Source organism: Heliangelus exortis, chromosome 2, assembly GCF_036169615.1.
Source record: "Heliangelus exortis chromosome 2, bHelExo1.hap1, whole genome shotgun sequence".
In the NCBI taxonomy this organism is placed as follows: domain Eukaryota; kingdom Metazoa; phylum Chordata; class Aves; order Apodiformes; family Trochilidae; genus Heliangelus; species Heliangelus exortis.
Window position 1 is genome coordinate 17011374 of NC_092423.1, and position 22906 is coordinate 17034279.

Consider the following 22906-nt stretch of genomic DNA (forward strand, 5'->3'; position numbering starts at 1 on the left):
TGGAGTAAAATAAGGGTGGGTGTTAAGACAAGGAAAACTTAAGCTTTGAAAGAAAATGAGCAACAAAAAAATTAAAGTAAGACAAAGATACACTTTACGTTTTGCTTTTAAAGTTTTTTACTATTCTTGTTTATTTGGGATTTCATAAAAGCTGGTTAATAATAAAAACATTTGCTTTGCTATATGCTTTGCAACTCAATTAAGGAAAAAAATCAGTGTACTTTCTGGAAAAGAAAACTTTGAAATTCACAGCATCTAGAAGTTTTTAAAAAATATGCCCATATTTGCACACATTTAATAATACTCAAAAAAGGACAATACATTATTAATATAAAAATGACAAAAATTTGGGCAATCCTATGCTGCTTTACATATGCATTCATCATTTTGAAAAATGCAATGTGCGTTGCTGAACATAAAAATTTACCAAATGAAAAAGTAGATGTACTAACCTACCTATTTCCAGTTTAAATTTTGAAAAATGAAGCTAAAAATATTGAAAGTGACAAGTGAAACTGATATTAATACAGCTAGTGCAATGGCAGAAGAACCTGGCGCAGGTTGTTCTGGGTCAGTGCAGGAAAGTGTATTTTGCATCACCAGCCCTGTCTGCAATGACATATTCTGAGATACTGCAAGGGGTCCAGGTATCTTCAGTTCCTACAGCCAGCTCCCATTTTCTGCACTATCAAGCATATCATTTTTTTCCTCAACTATTCCATTTTCCTTGCCTGTTTCTTCTAAAACTACAACTAAACTTGACAGAGTTGTGTGAGGATCAAGAATTTTCAGAAGAGGAATGTCCACTTTTCTCTCTTGAAAGACACGGTTCTGAATTGTCATGGCTAACATAGAGTCAATGCCCAGTGATGAAAGTGCTGTGTTCATAGTTAGTTCCTCTGGGCTCAGTTCAGTGAGATCAGCCATCAGTGAGGTGATATAGTCTTCAGATTTGATTAAGGCAGTATCCTGGACTTGAGTTGCCTCAGAGATTTCAAGCTTGTTCCTGAATTCTTCTGACATTAGTGATTTGAAGCGATTTTTGAGTGAAATAATCCGTGAAAAGACATGATGCAATAAAACTTGAAAGTTTAATTTGATGACAGCTTGCTGGGGTTTATTCATAAGTAAGGCCTTCCTGAGGTACTCATGAATTTCATGCACTTGCAAAATGTCTATGCCCTTGGATCCCAGAATGTTCTGAATATCCTTTTTATTGTGCAGTATGCCAAGGTTCAATGCACCCCAGTTAATTGATTGGCCTGAAAGCCCACAGTTCCTCCTGTAGAGGCAAAAGACATCCAAGAAAGAGTTTGCAGCTGCATAGTTTGCCTGGGTGGAATTCCCCAGAAAGGAAGTAACAGAGGAGTAGCACACAAAGTAGTCAAGCTCCTGGCCTCTGGTAGCCCAATGAAGATTTAGGGTCCCTGCAACCTTTGGGCTCAGCACTTTCTGGAAGTCAGCCAAGTTCAGAACTTCAAGATGGCCATCATGCAAAACAACAGCACTTTGAAATACACCTTTGATTGGACTCCCTACAAAAAGTTTCCCAATGGACTGGAAAGCGTTCTCGACATCTCTGGCTGATGTAACATCACACTGCACAAACACCACTTTGCTCCCTTTGTACTGATGCTGCAAACCCTTCATCTCTTCTTGCTTCTCATCGCTTGGAATTGTCCTGGAGAGTATTGCAATGCACCCTCCTCCATTCCCAGCTATGAATTTCACCGTTTCAAAGCCAAGTCCAGTGAGCCCCCCAACTACTACGTAAACAGCATTCTGCTTAAACAGCTTCTTTTGAGCTTCATACAGTGGTATATCTGAAAGCATGGTGAAGTCCTTCTGCCTTCTTAGTACAGCCAGTGGGACAGATTTACAGGTAAAATAAGACATTATAGGGTTCATTTGTTCGAAGTTCCCAGTCTGCTGAAAAACAGAACCTGATAGACATCTAAACTGTTTAATATCCATGGAAGTGATCCATGCACGCACAGTCTTTTGCAGTTCCTTTAAAGATGCTTTCTGGAAAACGCTGGTTAGTGTAAGGATGTGAAAGCTGATATTTTCATCATCAATTCCACTGACATTACGGATACATTCAGACTGTCGATTGCCACACACTATCACCACATCTTTAAGAAAGTGCATGTGGGCCAGGTCCTCCTGAGACAGCCTGTTTATGGGAGGGAGAACAACCAGGGCATTGCATAAGTTTATATTCTGGAACTTATCTGGAGTGGGCCTTGCAAGTACTGTTCTCCAACCCATCTCTTCTGCTGCCACAGAAAGAACACAGCACAAAACTGATGACGGCTCTGTAGAAATAATACCTAATGTTCTGCCATGTTTCCCCTTGGGTAACCTCTGATTGAGGATTTCCCATGCAATAATAAAGTATGACACACAAGGCACAGCCTGAAAGCATGGGAATTTCTTTACATTGAAACAAACTGTTCCTGGAATCCGAACCCTGGATGATGCAGCAGCTGGATAACATGAAACCACATGATCTCCCACTTTAACTTTCTTCACATCAACACCTATTGCTGTTACTGTGCCACTGAAATCAAGAGCTAAAAGTCTGTGTTTGTCTACTGCTTGTGAATTCCAATACAGTGTATTACCAAAGTTACGACTAGAAACACTAACTGGAAAATAATCTTCTGAGTGGAGACATATTTTATCCACTTGAATTTCAACACTCTGTTTTTCAAGCTGAGTAGTAGTGCTGGTGGATAACTCAGCAGACAGGTCTCTTGCTGTGTACGGATCAGAAGTGCACAGAGTGAATGTTTCTGTCTTCTGCAGACCTCTCATGTGTTGGCTGTAATCTGCATCTACAAAAGGTGTGCGTCTGATTTCAGCCACATAAATTCGTCCTTGGTTGATGCAAACTTCTGGATAGTCCACAGCTTTGTATTTTACAAGAACATCTGCTAGTACAGAGATGTCGAGGGAACTGGGAGAGCTGAGGTCAATTATCTGAAATGTGACTTCTGGAACCTCAACAACACAAGTTCTTGTCATGCCATGCAGCACAGACCCACAATTTATGTTGTCTACATTTCTTTCTGTTGTTCTGTATGTGATAACTCTGACTGAGCAGTGGGACCTTTTCTCTCTTAATGCCACAATAACTTGGCGATAGCCTTCACAACACTTTGCCAGCTGGTCTACTGCTTTGCTTGGGCAATCTTCATTTACTTTTTTAATTCCCCACAGGAACAGAATTTCATCATAATCCTTTACCTCTGCTCTCATTGTATTCTGTGTGTGGCCTTCCAAGAGGGCTTCCCAGTCTTTATACATAACATATCTTGAATCAGGATGCAAATATTTTTTGAGCTGCTCAGCTATCCCAAATTTGTCAGCAAACACTAGGACTCTGGGCAAAGCTCCCAGATGCCCGATTGTCTGTGAAGGAAAGACTTCTTTCCACTTGTTTTCAAACATGAACTCATTGTCTCTGGAAGATGCTTGCTTCATGAAAGTGATGGCAACACGCTTGAGCTCAGCCAAAACAGAGCCATGTTTGCCCAGAAAGCATCCACAAACCTCTAGACAATTCCCAATAGATTTGCTTGTTCTCACATATATCATCATTTCTTCCTCCAGCGGTTGGAGCACCATCAAGCTGCCTATCCCTGTGGGAAAGCCTGTTCCAGACTGGAACATCATTGAGGTCATGACAGTGGTCATCTGCAGAAAGCAGTCAAGCACCACTGGATGGATACAATAGTCATACATCTCTTTCATGATCTCCTTATTCACCTTGATGCTTGTTATAGCTTCCTTTAATTCCTGGCAGTAATACACATCACTGAGCTGTCTGAATATGGGACCATACTGAAAACCGACCTGAGACAGTGCTTCATAAACCTCCTCTCTGCTAACTACTGACCTGCATCTTTCAAATATGTCTTGGAAGGAGATGGTGGTTTCTTCCACCACAGCTTCGGGCCCCTTTGTAACTTGGCCTGAAGCATAAACTGTGTTGGAGGAAGAGAGTATCTCAAAGGCTGTCACTGCTTTCTGTGGACTCAGCTTGACACTCAAAACTTGGGAGCTCTGTGTGAGAACACATGGCGCAGAAAAACTGATACTCATCTGGCAAGTACTTAGAGGCACTCTAGGTCTTGAGCCACTCATCACAGAGGCCAGACCAAGCTCCACATAAAAAGCGCCAGGGACTAAAGCCACACCATTGTTCTTGTGCTCATGTAAGTACGGTGTTGTATCCTGGGAAAGCAGGCAGCCAAACTCTAAATTTTCACTATTTATGGCATAAATTAAAGGATGACTGGAGCTGACTCCTCTTTGGTTTACTTGTTGATGTATATCTATGCAGGCCATGAGTTTTTTGCGATCAAATTGATACTGTGGAATGGCCACTGGAATGCTTTGATACCCATCATAAAAGTGCTTCCAGTTGGGATTATATCCAAGTTCAAACAGATTTCCTACCAGGGTAAGAAGTGTCTGATACTCTGCATCTGTTTGCAAAGAAGAGAGCACCTTGGTGCCTTTTCCTAGAGTTTCCTTTATGTTTCGCTGTAACGCTCGGTGGGGGCTTATTTCCACAAACACCACATTTTCCCTGTCTCTAGCTGCAGTTTTGATGGCCTGAGTGAAAGCAACAGGCTCACGAGTATGCTGGGCCCAGAATTTGCCCTGGGCAAACTCATCTCCAGAAGCAGGCATCCCAGTCAGAGTTGAAATAACTTCAATTTCCCCCTCCTGTTTTTCTAAAGACTGTATGTTTTCTTCCAGCTCGCCAAGTATCGTATCCATGCTGGGGCTGTGGTATGCAACAGGGACATTTAAAGCATGAAGGAAGATGCTTCTCTGGCTGAAAGACTGAGCTAAATCTCTCTGGACAGCATCCATGGAGTCTGAATTCCCAGCCAAGGTGCAGGAAACTGGGCTGTTGAAAGCTGCAACACACACCTTTCCTGAGTAGTGATGCAGATGTTCAACAATCTCTTGAACAGGGATGTTTCCAACCAGCAACATTCTGCCTCTGGCAGTCTTTGCCTGCAGCCGGCTCCGGTGATAAATCACTTTGACCGCATCTGCCAGGGAAAGGTACCCAGCAAAATGTGCAGCAGCAACTTCCCCTACAGAGGAGCCAACAGCAGCGACTGGTTTAATGCCCCAGTATTTCAGAAGGGAAGCTAAGGCAACCTGCAGGGTGAAAAGCAAGGGCTGGGAAATCTCTGGATTAAACAGATCCTTTGGGCTTTGGCTGCTTGCTGTCTGGAGGCTGATGGGTGCGTGTTTTTGAAAAAGTGCTTCTATTTCCTCGTACTTATCTCTGAACACTGGCTCAGAGTACAGCAGTGACTCACTGAACTCCTTCACTGTTACACCATTGCCACAGAAGACAAACACCAGCTGTGGCTCCCCCTTTGCAAGGGCAAGTTCAGTGCTCGCTGCTGACATAACCTCTTGCTGCAAGTGTTGGAGAGAATTTGTGACAAATGCTTTTCGGTACCTGTAGTTGGCATGGCTTCTTCTGCAGGCAGACGTATAGGCCAGGCTTGGGAGAGTTATGGAGGTTCTTGTGCTCAGCTGCTCTGCTGTATCGACCATTGTCATCTGACAGGACTTACTTGATGCTGCTGACAGCAGAACTAATTCAATGGGCCTCTTAAAGGCAGGGAGAGGCCCTAGCTGCTTAGCCTGCCTGACTACAACATGAGCATTGGTTCCTCCAAATCCAAAGCAGTTAATGCCAGCTACTCTTCCATACTCACTGGATTCTTCCCAAGGCTCTACAGTTGTGGGAATTGCCAGCTTTAATCTCTCTGTATCGATGCTGCTCATCTCCTTTGAGTAATGCAAGGATGGAACGATCTTTCCATGGTGCATCATCAGAAGCACTTTGATTAACCCTGCTGCCCCAGCAGCTGATTCAGTATGTCCAATATTTCCTTTCACTGAACCCATTCTCAGAACAGAAGTTTTTGAAGACCTGTTTTTACAAATTACACTAGCTATGCTTTCAGCTTCAGTAGGATCTCCAGCAGCAGTTCCTGTACCATGTGCTTCAACATACTGCAAAACTGAGGGATCAACATGAGTTCCATAAATGCTGCGCAGTAACTTCTCTTGCTCTACTTGAGATGGTCTTGTGATGGGGGTCATGGACCTACCATTCTGATTTACTGCACTGATGTTTATAACACCCCAGATTTTGCTGCAGTCTTCCTTTGCCTGTTTTATAAAAAGGTAACATTGCCTTTATAAATCTCATGCTTTCTCTGTCTAGGAAAAAAACAACACAAAACAACAAAGCCAAGAACAAACAGCCAAGAGAATAACACTTTTAAATGCATAATAGCTTTCTCATGCTAGGAGAAGTGCATAATTCTTAATGAGTAATAAGTGGTTCATTAATCTTAAGCTTGAATTGGAAAGTCTTTTCTGGAAAAGTAATTATTACAACTGGAAATAGAAAATTCAGGTAGGTCTTATTTTAGGATGCCTCCCAAGTAATTTTACCTTTTTCAGTGGTTTGAGGAAAACAACACCACAGCCTTCTCCCCTTCCATAACCATCTGCCTTTTTAGAGAAGGGTTTGCTTATTCCCTCTGGAGAGATCATTTTTGCTTTACTGAGAGATACAAAGGTGCGGGGATCTATTATGCAGTTCACTCCGCCACAGATTGCTGCCTCACAGTCTCCTACAGTAAAATAGAAACAAATTCATGCTGAGATGTCCAGGATGATAGACAGAAACAGTAGCAATTTTAATTTCTTTGTCCAGCATCTCTTCAATCCCATTACCTGTTTTAATTGCTCTCAATGCGTAGTGCAGAGCAAAAAGAAAAGATGAACATGCTGTGTCAATAGCCAGTGATGGTCCAGTCAGATTAAATGTGAATGAGACCCTGTTAGCAGCAATGCTCATTGCTGTTCCAGTACCATCATAATGATTTATTTCACTCACTGCTCGGCTTGCTACAATCTCATAGTCTCGATTCATAAGACCTGTAAAAATATCGAACACATGTCATGGTAGCCTAAGCAAACAAAAGGTATTTGCAGCTCTAAACATGATAGTGTGTTCTGTATTTCAGTTTTAATACTAAACTTCGCAGCACAAGTGCTCCTGTGGTGAAAATTTGCTTCAATGGAAATCAAAGGCAAAACTCCCAGCAATTCCCCTGGACCCAACTTACACAAATCTACCTAAGACTGGACATTTTTACTTGCACAGTAAATGAAACAGCCTTCCACAGAACATTAGAATGATTTGGGTAGGAAGGGACATTAAAGATTATCTATTTCTATCTCCCCCTGCAGGAACACCTCCCACTAGACCAGGTTGCCCAAAGTCCCATCCAACCTGCCTTGAATACCTCTGGGGAGGGGACATCCACAACTTCCCCAGGGCACCCTGTGCCAGTGTCTCACTACCCTTACAGGGAAGAATTTCTTCCTAATGTCTAAGTTAAATCTACCCTCTTCCAGTTTAATGTGATTACCCCTTGTCATATCACTACATGCCCTTGTAAAAAGTCCCTCCCCAGCTTTCTTGTAGGCCTCTTCTAGGTACTGGAAGGCTGCTGTAAGGTCTCTTCTCTTCTCCAGGCTGTACACCCCAACTCTCTCAGCCTGTCTTCATTGGAGAGGTGCTCCAGCACTCTGATCATCTTCATAGCCCTCCTCTGGATTTGTTCCAACAGGTCCATGTCTTTCCTGCACTGAGGGGCTTCAGAGGTGAAGGAACATAATGTTCCAGGTGGGATCTCACAAGAGTAGAGTGGAGGTAAAGAATCACCTCCCTTGACCTGCTGGCCACACTTTTTTTGATGCAGCCCAACATAGAGTTAGTTGGCTTTCTGAGCAGCAAGCACGCATTGCCAGCTCATGTTGAGCTTCTTATCAACCAGCACACCCAAGTCCTTCTCCTCAGGGCTGCTCTCAATCCATTCTTCACCCAGCATGCATAGCATAGCTCATTTCCTGATGGCTTAGCTCACTATATGATGCAGTTTAGCTCTGTGTAGCCCTGTGTAGACCCCTGTATCTCAGTTTGAGTGGTTGAAGATGTCCTTGCTCCCCAAGGGGGGATTGGACTATATGACTTTTAACAGCCCATTCCAACACCTTCTATGGTTCTATGATGAAAATATTAAAAAGAACTGGCCCTAGAACTGAGCCCTGAGGAACACTGCTAGTGACTAGCAACCAGCCAGATGCAGCCCCATTCACCACAGCCCTTTGACCCCTGCCATTCACCCAGTTCTCCACCTACCACACTGTGTACCTGGACATGTCACAGCTGGACTTGACAAGAAAGATGCTGTGAGGGACAATATCAAAAGCCTTACTAAAATCCAGAAAAGCTTAAATCCACCCCCTCCCCTTCATCCATGAGGTGGGTGACCTTATTGCAGAACTTTCCTATTGTGAACCAGTGTTGATTGTGCTTGATGACTGCATTGTCCTTTATATGTCTTTCAACAGTATCCAATATAATCTTCTCCATAACTTTTCAAGGTTCTGAGGCAAGCAGATGGACAAGAGCAACTTGGTAGCATACTAATAACTACGTGAGGATTTCTGCTTGTTTAAAAGGGTCTTATCCACCACAACACCTTAACCTATGTTATACTGCAAAGAAGTGTCAGCCTGGCTTGGGAGCATTATTCCTGGGAAGGACTGAGTTGGATAGACAGTTTAAATGTTCCCTGCTTCAGTGCCTAAAGACACCAAGAGGAGCACCTATATTAGATATGTGAAGTCTATAATGAACTTCTAGTGCAGCCTACTAATCGTTAGCAAAAATAGCACAGTAGCGTTAGATTCTCCAGTTCTAGGTACATGTAAAATAAATGTAAAAGGTAGATGTAGGTAAACGTAAAGTTTATGAAGGAGTGCTTGAATTTTCTGAAGTTCAAATGGGCATTTTTCACCATGAAATTTACATCTTACCAATGAAAACACCTGTTTTGGTGCCACTGATAGCTTCTACAGGGACTCCAGCATCCTCCAAGGCCTTGTATGTGCATTCCAGCAGTAACTTCTGTTGTGGATCCATGCGTTCAGCTTCCATATTATTAATCCCAAACAGGTGGTTGTCAAATGAATTAAATCTAAAGTAAAATTAATGTAAATAATAAAAATAATAAATAATTTAAAATATTTTAAATAATAAAATGTATATACAATACACATTTGCTTCAAGCCTCAAATTATGCATTTTTATGCAATTTTATGAAAAGCAAAGTAGTAAGAGGTCACAGTTGCCATTTATGCTATTCAGAAGTCACAGTTGCCATTTATGCTATTCAGAACAAAGTGTTTTAAATCACAGTAGAGGATCAGCTCAGATGTTTCAAAGAGATGCCCATGTTTTTCCAATAATAACTTTAAAATTTTTATGTATGGATGTGTGTGTATCCTTGAAAAACCTTCAAAATAGGCTCACACTTACAAAAGACCAAGCCCACTCTTACTCTTGTATCCCAAGATTAGCCTTGAATGGCTTTCCATCATTTCTTCTATCATTTTTGCATTCAAAATCTAACATAGGACTAATCACTAAAGTCTAGGTCTACAATTCTACAATTTCAGCCAGCTAGGTATTGCTCTCAGGAGGCAATAAGATTGCTTCTACACATGTGAACTTCTTGACTGAATAAAAGTTCACAGCCTGAGTATTTAAGGTGAATGTGGATTTAAATTAAAACTCTTATATTGCTCTTACTGTATTTGCTATTCTTCATGTTAATCGTAGCCCCTAAACAGCTGTACCCATCTCTCTGGGGTAATTTGACATGAACCATGAGGACACAAGTGAAGGGATGCACACTGTATGTTGCTCTGCCAGGATTTATCTTTACATTAATATCTCTACCTGATACTTGCCCTGAGGTCCAGCAAAGCTGGCCAACCTTCAGGCTGAAACTGGAGGAGACCTAACATGTAGTTCATAGAATCATAGAATCATAGAATTAGCTGGGTTGGAAGGGACCTCAGAGATCATCAAGTCTAACCCTTGACCCACCGGTGCGGTTACCAGACCATGGCACTGAGTGCCACATCCAGTCTCTTTTTAAATGTCTCCAGGGATGGAGAATCTACCATCTCACCGGGCAGTCCATTCCATTGCCTGATCACCCTCTCAGTAAAGAAATTCTTTCTAATATCTAACCTAAATCTCCCCTGGCACAACTTAAGACTGTGTCCTCTTGTCTTGTTGAAAGTCGTCTGGGAAAAGAGACCAACCCCCACCTGGCTACAACCTCCTTTCAGAGAGTTGTAGAGAGCGATGAGGTCTCCCCTGAGCCTCCTCTTCTTCAGGCTGAAGAGCCCCAGCTCTCTCAGCCTCTCTTCATAGGGCCTGTGCTCAAGTCCCTTCACCAGCCGGGTTGCCCTCCTTTGGACCTGCTCCAGGACCTCAATATCCTTCCTGAACTGAGGGGCCCAGAACTGGACACAGTACTCGAGGTGTGGCGAGGTGTGTTCATATGGTTCAGAGTCCATACTCTGACACCTTCCTCCACATTACAAATTATTTGGAAGGCTGGAGCCCACCTCAGATCCAGTATATACCCTTCGTGTATAATCCATGTGTACTTCTGTATGCCAAAAATGCAGACACACCTGCATGACAGGTGACATCTCAACGCATGGTGGGTGTGAACATACATATTTGATTGTGTAACCAGAGGTTATTTGTGCTCCCAGTCATGAACATATGGGCTTATCAGGGGCTGCAACTACATTTGCACATTGATGTCATGCACCAGGAATCCCTGCACTCCAACAACTGCATGCTTATTGTGTGAGGTAAAAGAAAGCCAGTTCCTAGGTCCCATATGTAAGCTCTCCCTGTGTCTTGCACTCTCTGAGAGGCTGGACATGTTAGTCTAGGTACAAAAAACCTCAGTGGCATCACAGACTCACTCATTGAGAAGAGCAGCTCGTGTTGTACATATTTTTCCTGGCTTGTTATCATCTGGGTCATACCAATCTTTTGTATTAAATCTCTCAGGGGGGATTTCTGCTGTACAGTTCTTGCCTTCCTCCAGGACTTTCCAGAAATTGTCAATTCCATCACCTGTTGTACAAAGGTTTTAAAGTAGATTAAATGATGTGTTCCCTTTCTCTACCAAAGAGGACCATTCAAAGCAAATACTGTAATAAAGCAGGAAGTTTTCTTTCAATAAAACCTGGCATATTTATATTACAGGCAGAGCTGGCAGTATTGCCAGGCCCTCAATATGTCCCATCCCTAGGGATGCACAGTCCTGCAACAATGCACAATCACTCAGCAAATGCACATGGAAAAAGATCATCCCAGAATCATCCAGTTCATTTGTATGATTTTCACCTGTGCAAACCCACTGTCCTGCCCACATACAGCATTGCAGATCTGTCTGTCAGCAGATGAATTTGAACCAATCAGTTTCCTCCAGTGTGACCTTTTAAAAATATCCTACAACTACCAAAGTAGCAAATTCTCTAAAGTATGGGAGGAACACGTTGTTTTCCTTCACCTCAACACTAATGGGTGACTGTGCTTTTCAACATCCACTCAGCAGCCTGCTTTGCTTTCACCCAAAACTTACCTCCAGGAAAGTTGCATCCTATTCCCACAATAGCAATTTCATCTCCAGTCTCGATCTCCATGTTCTGGCCTGCACAATACAGGTATAAGTGTCAGACAGCTCAAACAATTATGCACTTGTCATTAAATAAGTATTAGGCTAAAAATATTAACTTCCCACAGACATACATACTCGTTCAAAGCTTGATTATTCTTGACTGATCTTATTCTGATTGTCATGAGAAATTACACTCCCCACATGTGACCAGAGCTGCAAGTTTCTGTTTGTCTCTACTTTTAGAGGAAAATCCCTGACTAATTCCCCAGTCTCCTGCCATCAGCTCATCTGCTCTTGAGCCTCTCCCTAGATCAGTCCTGCTTCACTTCTTGTGCACAGAAGTGAATTTTGCATTGATCCAGATGCACTTTCAGCTCTATCATCTCAATCCTATTCACAGCTCAGGTCTCCCAGACAGACTCTGGAAATTACTATTTAAAATCAGACCACATAAGCAGGAAACAGACAATCAAGTAGCTGAAGGAACACAAGGTATGTCTTCCACACACTGGAAAAGTGTCAGGAAAGAAAAAGCTTATTCAGAGCTCTGCTTTGCTGGATCCCAAGGCTGTCTAGCTTTTGCCTAAATCATCTTCCTCTGCAGTTAGAAGTTAACACCCTCAGACCATGCTCAAAGCCACTGGCAGCTACAAGATCTCTCTTCCTAACAGTGCGCAGTCTCCAGGTAGCCCCACTACAGCCCTAGGAAAAATTGCCCTTTCAGCTCATTGGCAGCTTCACAGGCAAAACAACTCCTGTCATCCAGCAACTCAAAATAAAACCTGCATTTTCTCAACAAATTTGATGGCAAAGAAAAAAAATTGTTTAGGTTGAAATCAGATACTTCAGTATAGAATTTAAAGCTCGTTTTCCCCCCTTAATTCTCAGAAAAGAACTTGAGAGATGAAAATCAGTCACATAAATTAGAACTCAGTAAGATACTCACCTCAGAATCCTTCAGTCCTCCTGGACTTGCTTCAATGCCCAAAGAGGCAATTCATGATGAAAGAGATTTCGAGGGGTTCTTGGCAGTAGTGATGGATTCTTACTTCAGTGACACCACAGGAGGTCGCAAAGAGCCCTTCTCCTTTATTGACTGATGGCAGTGAAGCAAAGATGAAGATGTTTTACAGCCCCACACATATTTACCATTTCTTGGAGGCTTGCTTTGAAACATGAAAAACGACTGCTCAGATGCACACAGCTCAGCTCCACTAAGACAGTTAAAGACCACCTAGCAAAAATAAGGAAACCAGAACCTGTCTTTCTAGTTTCTTTTCAATTTTCTGTTTTCTTCTATATTTTTATTTTTCTATTTTACCAATAATATATATTCTAAAGTTCTACAAAAAATGGTTTTATTTTAGTTCTTTCCAAATTATCTAATTTCTATGGTTTTTTCTATTTTATAATTTTAACTTCATTGTCAACCTAAAGCTGCAAAGCCCATCAGAGTTACTCTTATCACAAAGGTACTTTTAAGTATTGTTCCAAAGGTAGCACTTAAATAGCAAATAATAGAAAACCAAAGATCTTCTGATTATAACAGAAAATATATCTGTGGCATCTACAGAGTTATCCAGTGAGCTACATAACTCTTACCTTATATCATCCCAGTAGGGTGTACTAATAGGCTGAGTCTGGGGAGGTTGTTTATATAGGGTTCGCTGAGGTTTTTTATTCAAATATGGAATGCTAAAATGTGGTGAGCATGTTAACGCCTTTCAAAGAAAAAAAAAAAGCAAAAGAGTCATGTGGTTTGTCAGATTAGTCAGTGCCTCTGACTAAAGTTCAATACTACTTCCCTGAAGTAGTAAACTCTTGATAAAATCAGTTTTTACACCAGAGCAAGAGTAAAGTCTCTGTCTTATCTAACTTCTTATAGTTAGCAAAACAATAAACTTGAGATATCTTACCTAGAAACAGCCCATAAAATTTACAGTCTTACAAATATTATTTAATAGAGTCTGTTTTTAATTAACAACTCAGTTTGGTTGTCACTATCTGGTTACTATCAACTGAACTAAAGTTTAAAGTCCCTCTTTGTGTTGAAAGAACCATTTGTGAAAACTAATCACAAACTCCATAAACTTAAAACCCAAGTTTCATGTTTTATTTCATACTTGCATTATTTTACTGAGCAGGACCACTTAAATGTGCAAGGAAAAAAACCATGTCAAATGGTAAATCGTCCCAAAATATTTGAGTCCACCAGGACTTTAAATGCAATATTGAGTTTTCTTTCTAAAAATTGTCATCTTCTTAAAAGCAAAACAAAGAGCAGACTACCTAGAAGTATTCCCCAGAAGGACCAAGTCCAGTAGTCTCTGCTAAATGTCTTTCTATCACAGAATCATGGAATAGTTTGGGTTGGAAGAGACCTTAAGGATCATCTAGTTCCAAGCTTCCTACATGGGAAGGGACACCTAGACCAGGTTGCTCAAAATCCCATTCAACTTGAACACTCCCAAAGAGGGTCATCTATAACTTCCCTGAACAACCTGTGCCAGTGTCTCACCAGGGACACAAACCCTCAACTCCTCCCATCTCACCTTTCATTCCAGCCACCCAAACTCATCTGTCTCCTCATCTGACTTTGTAACAGAAACACCATATTCAATGATCCAGGGTAGTTCATATATGGTTAATGTTTGCCCTGGTTGTAGGACCCATCTTTACAAAAGTACAACAAAAAACCGCCAAACACTGTGCTGAGAAAAAACAGTTTCTTCTTCCACTGAGTAGCTTTGTAACCTTCTCTGAAAAGCTCAGATTCTGAACTCCATTTCATAGCTGTAAATCTCAGAAACTCACTTTTCTGATTTATGATGTTATTTGGAGTTATTTAATGATTTCTTTAACTAAATTAACCCACTTGCTTGATGGCATCACTAGGATGATGGAGACCTGAGAATCCCCCTATTTCACATGAGGCTAAAGAGCACTCTTGTCAGTGCTGGCAGAGCAGGGACACCAGTGCAGTACTAAAAAAACGCTGTTGATATCATTGGTTCAAAACATAACACTGGTTTACACTTTTCGGTGTATTGCCTGAGTGTTGATTACTTGCACTACTCTCATCACAGCTGAAGTATATTCATAAACCCAGAGTAAAGCACTGATTGCTCAGTCCTTCCGAGCAATGCCAGAAACAGAAATAAGAACTAAGTATGGAAGCACATGTAGCAATAACAGATTGGGATTACTGCTACTGACATAGGCACCCTATTTATAACCAAATTATAAGAAGCTGGTTTGTCATCAAGTCTATTATGCATTGCATCTGAATTTGAAAGTTAAAAGTTCAAAATGGAACAACAAAGACTTGTCATATGGGAGGCACTACAGTTGCTTTGTCTTCTGTGTCACTACAGAGTGCCTACCTCTGAACAAAACTATTGCTTTTTCTAACCAAATCTATGTCTGATAATTCCAAAAGGACAAATAAAATATGTGTGTATTTCCCCAGGTTTTCAAACCAACAATTCCATCCTGCCAAGACTCAGATATAAAAAAACCAGCTATTTTTTTTTGCTTAGTACTGATTATTTCAATTAAGTTTTTCCTGTTGTCTGGTGGGAAGACATACAGGACTGAAGTTCCTGTGGGAGTGGATTTCAGAAACAACACAGAAAAAAAGCCAAAAAACCCTCTTTTGAAAGGTTTTTAGTTCCAAACACTTATTAGGACAAAAATATTTGTAGGATTCTTGCTTCCACCAAGACACAAGAAAGATTACTATGCAAATCACTAGAAGCTGCTTCTTCACCAAGGCAGTACTCCGACCATCTAGGAGGTGGCAACACAAATGTGTCATTCTGCATTATTGTGACCTAGAGAGAAAAGGCTCTGGTTCCTGGGCAAATAATTTCTTAATAGGTCAAATGTAAAAAATTAGCTTCAGACATAACAATAACAGATATTTATGTGTCACTGAATGAGGGAACAGTGTTTACCTTTTCCAGTCTATCATCTATTACGTTTTACAGTAAGTCGTTACCACTGCTGTTATCATTATAGTGCTGATAATGACACCAAGCACAAGAAGGCTCTGCTGTGCCACGAGCCACACTAAATCCATTGAGTCAAAAAGGGACTCACCACAAAGACTAATGTTTGTGAAAAACCCTAAGTCTTTTTATTAGTTTCCAGTGCTCTGCACCATGGAGCTAGTCAGGAAGAATAGAAGGAAGAGGAAAAGCAATTTCTGTCCTCTAAATTATTTGTCTTGGATTTTATTTTCCACATGTGTGAGAAAATAATAGAAGAATGGGCAGGAGGAGTGTAGATAAGTTCAAGTCATTTGCAGGTGGGGTGTAGAAAAATACATACAATCATTCTACTTGCTGTCTGTCCTTGTGTGTTTGATAAGGAGAACACCTGTGTTCAGATAATATAGGTCTTTGATAAGTTTAGAGAAACCCTATCAAACACGCTTGAGATTCCTGATCTGCTGTGGGAAAGATCAAGGCATAGCAGTAAACTACATTTGCATGAATCCCAGGAAACCAGATACAAACAGCAGGTTCCTCAATCCTTTGGCAAGCACAAAGTTCCGTGGTGCCTCTGTCCCTGCCCATGTGCCCCTGACCGGGGGCTGTTCCGGGGATCCCCCGGTTGGGCAAGTAACAAAAATAAATATACTTTCTGCATTTCATCCGTGGGTTTGTGGTCATCCCTGAACCCTGCCAGTGCTGACTCACACAATATTAATAGTAACCTCCTCTCTGATTGCAAAATTGAGCCTTCTGTATTACAGTAAGTGATTCAAAGTTGTCCTCATGAACTTGCTGTGAGTCTGGAAAAAATAGGCTCTGCACCTTTCAATCTGACTCAGGAGGGTCCAGTGCCAGTGCTGATGGTTTGGACAAAAGCTACTATTTTCCTGATGATGAACAGGTAGAAGAGAGGAAGCCAGGTCTAAGCATGAAGATTTGCTTCATTTTCCTAAAATGTGGATGATAGGGAAAGGATGAAGCACAAGAGGATTCCTCTTCATTTCCTAGAGATAGAATCTGGAAGCTATACAGATCGAATAAACCCTGAATCTCTTAAGGTCATTAAGTTGCATTATAGAAGCAGTCACTCTAGAACAAAAATGGCCCTTAAATTAACACAGGTTTCATGCATCAAATTAACTCTATTGCTCCACAGTCATTCTAGATATACTTCTAGATATACTTTCTCGAACCATCTGAAAACAACACTACTAGAACAGTGATATTCATAGGCAACGGGAATAGTAAGCACCAGAAACTGAGCGGGAAAAGGTTTAGGAAGCTTTTACCATAGAGATCAAATGTTCTCCCAAGCCTTGAAACAGCAGGATCAGCATCTGCCCTGAACAGAATACTGAAGCTGAAGATGTTATTCCAAGACTTGGAAGAACCTCTGGAGATCCTCTGGTCCAATCCCCTTGCTCAAGAAGGTACACCCAGAGCTCCTCTACCATAATCACATCTAGGTGGCTTTTTAATATTCCCAAGGAGAGAGACTCCATAACCTTCCTTCAGGTACTCCTATGCATTGATATGATCCCCCTTGAGCCTTCTCTTCTCCAGGCAGGACATTCCCAGAGCTCTTTCCCCTTTATGAGATGCACCAGTCTCTTGATCATATTCATTGCCCTTCAATAATTCCATGTCTCTCTTGTACTGGGAAGCCAGAACTGGACACAACACTCCAGGTATGGCCTCACTAGTGCTGAGAAGAGGAGAATTACATTACCATCCTTGACCTGATAGTAGTATTTTGTCTAATGCAGCCCAGGATACCATTGGCCTTCTTTGCTGGTTCCTCTCATTTAACCTGAGCTACCCAAATGTTAGGCACATAGTCTGTGGCAGCCATCAGGCTGTCTTCTTCAAAGACAACAGACAAAAATTCTGCACTGGGAAAATCAGATTAATCTAAGTGGCTAAAGTTAGATAAATCAGCTTTCACCAACAAATGCAAAAGATAGAAAAGAAAAATTTCCCTATACCTACTCAGTATTCTTTTTTATAGTTGAAGGAACGACATTCTTTTTACCATACACTTAATCTGACATCTGAAATAAGTTGGTTATATAACGAGACCACCAGCTTCCTCTTCAGAATATCAGCTTCTTGGAAAAAAAAATACCACATCTTGTCGAAACCCCCAGCTGATTCCTGATTCATGATGTTGCATTAAGCTATTTCAAGACATTTATTTTCTTGACAATTCTACTATTGAGTAATAGCATCTGGTATCAAGGCTTAAGCTAAGGTGTTTAAACTCATTTTTTTAAAAAAAAAAAAAAGAATGTAACTATACATAAATAGGTATATTTTATAAAATATTGCCTTGAAACACTGTTAGAAGCCACGTGTAGACTTTACAGTAAATACAAACAAGCATTTTAATAGAACCATAGAATACCAGATTGGAAGGGACCTTAAGGATCATTGGGTCCAACCTTTCTTGGGAAAAGCATGGACTAGACAAGATGGCCCAGAACCCTCTATAGATGAATCCTGAAAAATTCTGGTGTTGGAGAATCCACCACATCTTTGGGGAGATTATTCCAATGGCTGATCTCACTGTGAAAAATTTTCTTATGTCCAACTGGAATCTCTCCCGGAGTAACTTGTAGCCATTATCCCTCATCTTTTCTATGTGACTCCTTGTAAAATAGTCCTTGTTTGTAACCACTCAAGAACAAGAATTTGGTGATGAGGTCTCCTCTTAGCCTTCTTTTCTCAAGGCTGAACACATACAGTTCTCTCAGCTGTTCCTCACATGGCAAGCTTCCTTCTGATTATCTTTGTGGTCCTTCTCTGGACCCTCTCCAGCCTGTGTCCATCTTTTTTGCATAGCAAAGACCAAAACTGAACACAGTATTCCAGTTCCACTCCAACTGTGGCCTAACAAGTGTGGAGTAGAGTAGGATAATGACTTCTTTATCTCCACTGGTGATACCCCCATCTACACAACTTCTCAAAGATGATGGAAAGGATAATATCTCTTGGGTGGATAATGTCAGAGCCCACTGAATTTTAGTGGTCAGACTCCTATAATAGGTCACATACTGACTCTTCTTTCACTGATGGTGGATCTGTGTTTGCATCAACCTGGATTTTTGTTCAAAACACCTGTGGCACAACAGTGCTGATAAAGACAGAGGTGAAGCATGTGTTAAGATCCTCTGCCTTTCTAGCATTTCTGGTGGCTAATTCACCTCTCCTATTTAACAGCAGGCCAGTATTTTCCTTTGGTTTCTGCTTGTTGTTTACATAACTGAAGAACCCTTTACCCTTTCTTGTGGTTTTTTACATCTCCAGAAAACTTCCATTCCAGCTGAGATTTTGCTTTTCTAACTGTACCTCTGCACACTGGAAATGCTCTTGTAATTCTTTATGGGTATTTTTTTCACTTTGCCATCCCTGGTATGCTTCTCTTTTCATTTTGAGCAGATTCAGAGGCTCACAGTTAAGCTAAGGAAGTCTCTTGCACTGCCTATTTCCCTGACTTGTAAAGGGGATGATCTATTTTTGTGTTTCCAGGAAAGCATATTTTAAAAACTCCTAGCACTTGGTACTGTATCCTGCTTAGAAGCTTCCCAGAGAATCCCTCCCAATTGAGCTCTGACCAAGCTTTAGTTTGCTCTTCTAAAATGTGAAACCTTTGTCGTAGTACTAAATTTCAGCATGCTCAGCAGTACCCCAAACTACACAATATTATCATCGCTGCAGCCAAGGCTATCACCAACCAAGATCATATAAAGCAGGTCTTCTTGGTTTCCAAGTAGCAAGTCCAGCACAACTCATCCCTGGTAGGCACTGTAGAATCCCAAAAAGAATATTTGTCTCAAAACAGCCACACTGACAAAGAGGACTCTGACAGGCACATCTAACATTTGTATGAATAAGCAGCCCACTACACATTCCAGGCACTTGACATGTAAGCTGCTGTATTGTTCTTCCAAAAAATGTCTGGGTATTTGAAGTTACCCATAAGAAGCAAGTTCTGTTGACCTAAAGCTTGCTTAAGTGACCCAAATATTGCTTCATTGTCTTTGTTTGGAAGTCAGTAGCAGATGCCTACTGTAAGATTCCTCCTCGGAATTTTCTCTGATACTGCCCCAGAGGTATCCAATAGGGTTTCCATTCTCACCATAGTTGACTTCTATACATTCAGGGTTCTCCTTAACACGGGGCACGACAACTCCTCTTTTTCCCTGCCTGTCTTTATGAAACAGCCTATAAACATCCATAGGGATTCTCTAGTCATGCGACTTGTCCCGCCATGTTCCAGTTATTCCTATGATATAGCAACTGGGCACAGAGCTCCAGTTCCCCCTGTTTGTTCTCCAGGCTGCCTGCATTGGTACACACACACTTGAGGTGCCTGGTCTTCTGGTTCTTATCTTGAGAGGCAGTTATAGAACATTTGTTGCTGCTCTGATTAGCCTGGCTTATTTCCCGATCAGTTGCAACAACATGAGCTTTGCCACCTCGGACCCTGCCCCCCAAGTTCTCCAGCTTAAAGCCTGCCTCAGCAAATGGGGCATCCTGCCAAAGATTCCCTTGCCTCATCTATACAGGTGGATCTACACAGGTGAAACCCCTCATGACAGCACCAGCCATGAAGTCTGAAGTTGATTTGTGCTATATGTCTATCTCTGGCTGCTTCTCTTCCCACTGACTGCTAAGATGAAAGAAAAGGTAACTTGGGAACCAATATTTTTTGCTTGCACCCTCAGGGCTTTGTTGTATTCCTCGATTCTGCCCAGATTCATGCTTTCAGGGCCATTTGTGTACACATGAAAGAGTAGGAATGTAGAGTAGTCTGTGCTCTTGAGAACTTGTGGCAGGCACCCTCTTGGCAACATCTCAGACCCCACCTCCCAGAAGGTAGCCTCTTCTTGTAAGAGGCAGCTTCCCCCCTCTTGGAAAATGGGCTCCTCAGTGCCCCTTAACACAGAGTCACCCACTATGAGCATTCATCATTTTTTTTGCAGTATCCACTGTGTGCTGCTGGTACCCTTTATCCTTTTAGACCTTGATCGTGGGTGTCCACAGCTGCTGAAGTTTCATATCTGGTTTTGTTTGTAATGCTGAAGGATAGGGACTGAAGCAGGTTCCTGCTTTGGTGGGTCACCAGGGTCCAAGGTGCCTCATTCTTTGTGGTATCTGCCACAGAAGCATAGTTCTGAAACCACTCATTCATCTCTTTTTCTGCCCTTCTAGCTTCTGCCTTTTAACTCTTTCCTGCAATTTGGCCACCTGATGCAACACATCATCAGCCTGTGTGCACCTTTTGCAGGTACTTATCCTTTCTCCAGGATAAGGGTCTGGAAACTCATTTGCAACCTACCATCTGTACTGAAGCCTCCTTCCTTACCAGTTCCATCTGGATGAAAGCATCAGAAAACTCAGTCTTTCTCTACACATACACTGTTTTTAACTCTGAGGCAAGTGCCCACCTTTATGGCAGAGATCTAGAACACTTCTCTGAGCTGTGGGCCTGCAAGCAGGGTGCTCAGAAGAGCTGGGGGAGCTCTCTGCTCTCTCTTGGGTTCCCTGGCTCTGGGAGCTCCCTTGTTCACCTTAGCCTGGCACTCAGCCACAGAACTGACTGCTGCTGCAGCTATGTGCCTCACCAATTTTCCTTAATATTCAAAAGCAGATAATTTATACTTTTCACCATCACTAACTTATTGAACAATTAAGACTTTTAATGGAAAAATAAATTATATAAGTTGAAAACTAGCCTGTAACCAAGACAGTAACAATGTCAGTACAATAGAAGCTCTCTGTTTGACAGTTTACAGGTTGTACCCTGAGGCCTCAACTAGCAGCTCAGTCAATTCAAAACTGTTAAGAAAAACTGGTTTTTTTCTCTGTTCCTATAGATCTGTTAACACTCCTCAGCTCAAGAGCACGTATAAGCCTTGGGAAGCTGTTACAGGATTACTGACAGCAAACAAGCTCTCACAGAAATTGCATCTTGTGGTAATTCATCAGGGTCTTACACAAGTGGTGAGACAACCACTCTTATTAAACAGAGTTTTAACTCTGTTTAAATATATACATATATATTAGCAATGGGAGGTTCTAACTGGCCAAATCTATAGGTTGCTTTGCTAGTCTTGTAGGCAGCAAAATAATATTTCACTATTTTAAGAAATTTCACATATATTCACACACAAGACATGAACACACACCCCAAACATTCACCAACTTGTGACATGCAAGTGGCTAATGTTGGCCCACAGAGAGAGAACTAAAGTAAAATGAATTAAACAATTCACTTGCAGGATCTCAGATACATTAAATACACACATTCATATTTACAGTTTAAAAAAGCAGTCAGTGGACATAGAACTAGACATGCTGATGGACACTCACTCTAGAGATACCTCTGAGACTAAGAAGCAGGCAGACCAAGAGATCAAGCTTCTCACTAATACAAAAATTCTTAAATTGTATTATGTGTTATAGGCTCCTAGCAAAGTCAACTAAGTTCCATCTCAGACTTTTGCCGTTCAGGGTGCACATCCAGCATTTGTTTATAATTCCTAACAGCAGTATCTACAACACAAGGGACAACCATGTGAATAACAGCCCAGAAGAAAAACTGCTAATGAGTCTTCTGCTCACCTGTGGGCTTGTCTCCCTGATTTCTTGCTTCCCAGCAGGCATGACTGAGCAGCATATCAACAGAAGGCACAGGAAACACAAGTTTTCATAGAATCACAGAATGGTTCAGGTTGGAAGGGACCTCTGAAGACCACCTGGTTAAACTCTGCTCAAGCAGGGACACCTAAAGTTAAAGCCAGTCAGCAGAATTCTGTGAAAATAGGAAAGTTGAAATGAGGTTCCAAAACACATTAATAAAGGGAGTAGAACAAATCTGACTTACCTAAAAAAGGAATTTCGTGGTGTAGATGCCTGCATGCAATGACCCTCTAATTTTCCATACTTCATGCTGAAACTCCAACAAAGATTATTTTTCTTTTCTGATTAAAAACTTTTTATAAATTATGTGTTCATCTGCCACTGTCAACAGGAAGATAAGATAGACTGAATCCAAATGAGATTTCAGAAGCTACCTCAGGATTTCAGTGAATGTTAGGCACTAAAAAGACAAATTTCATTAAAAACAAAAAACCCCACAAACCAAACATGCTCACCCAGCAGTCATCTAATCCAGGAGGTGAACTGACAGGATTCCTCTACCTTCAGCTTAAAGATGTTTTTGCCATCCTCTTCACACCCAAAAGTATTGTGGGCTGAAAAAGTAAGCAACATGTTCTA

The 22906-nt window shown here is 41.4% G+C and overlaps 1 protein-coding gene across 1 annotated transcript; it reads right to left on the bottom strand.

The window, feature by feature from the left end:
* Window positions 1–392: 392 nt before the first annotated feature.
* Window positions 393–22362, bottom strand: LOC139792110 (phthioceranic/hydroxyphthioceranic acid synthase-like). The gene is made up of 9 exons (XM_071734960.1): window positions 22250–22362; window positions 13227–13345; window positions 12571–12790; window positions 11589–11657; window positions 10924–11077; window positions 8947–9107; window positions 6793–6996; window positions 6508–6689; window positions 393–6219 (listed from the first exon to the last, which is right to left on the bottom strand). The coding sequence occupies exons 4-9, from the start codon at window positions 11647–11649 to the stop codon at window positions 661–663; spliced, it is 6321 nt and encodes a 2106-aa protein (XP_071591061.1). The 5' UTR covers window positions 11650–11657; window positions 12571–12790; window positions 13227–13345; window positions 22250–22362; the 3' UTR covers window positions 393–660.
* Window positions 22363–22906: the final 544 nt, after the last annotated feature.

Coding starts and splice junctions, on each gene's coding strand:
- LOC139792110 (XM_071734960.1), bottom strand. CDS start 11,649: ATGGAGATCGAGACTGGAGATGAAATTGCTATTGTGGGAATAGGATGC. Junction 11,078..11,588: donor AGGATGCAACTTTCCTGGAG/GTAAGTTTTGGG, acceptor TTTGTACAACAG/GTGATGGAATTGACAATTTC. Junction 6,220..6,507: donor TCCTCAAACCACTGAAAAAG/GTAAAATTACTT, acceptor TTTATAAAACAG/GCAAAGGAAGACTGCAGCAA.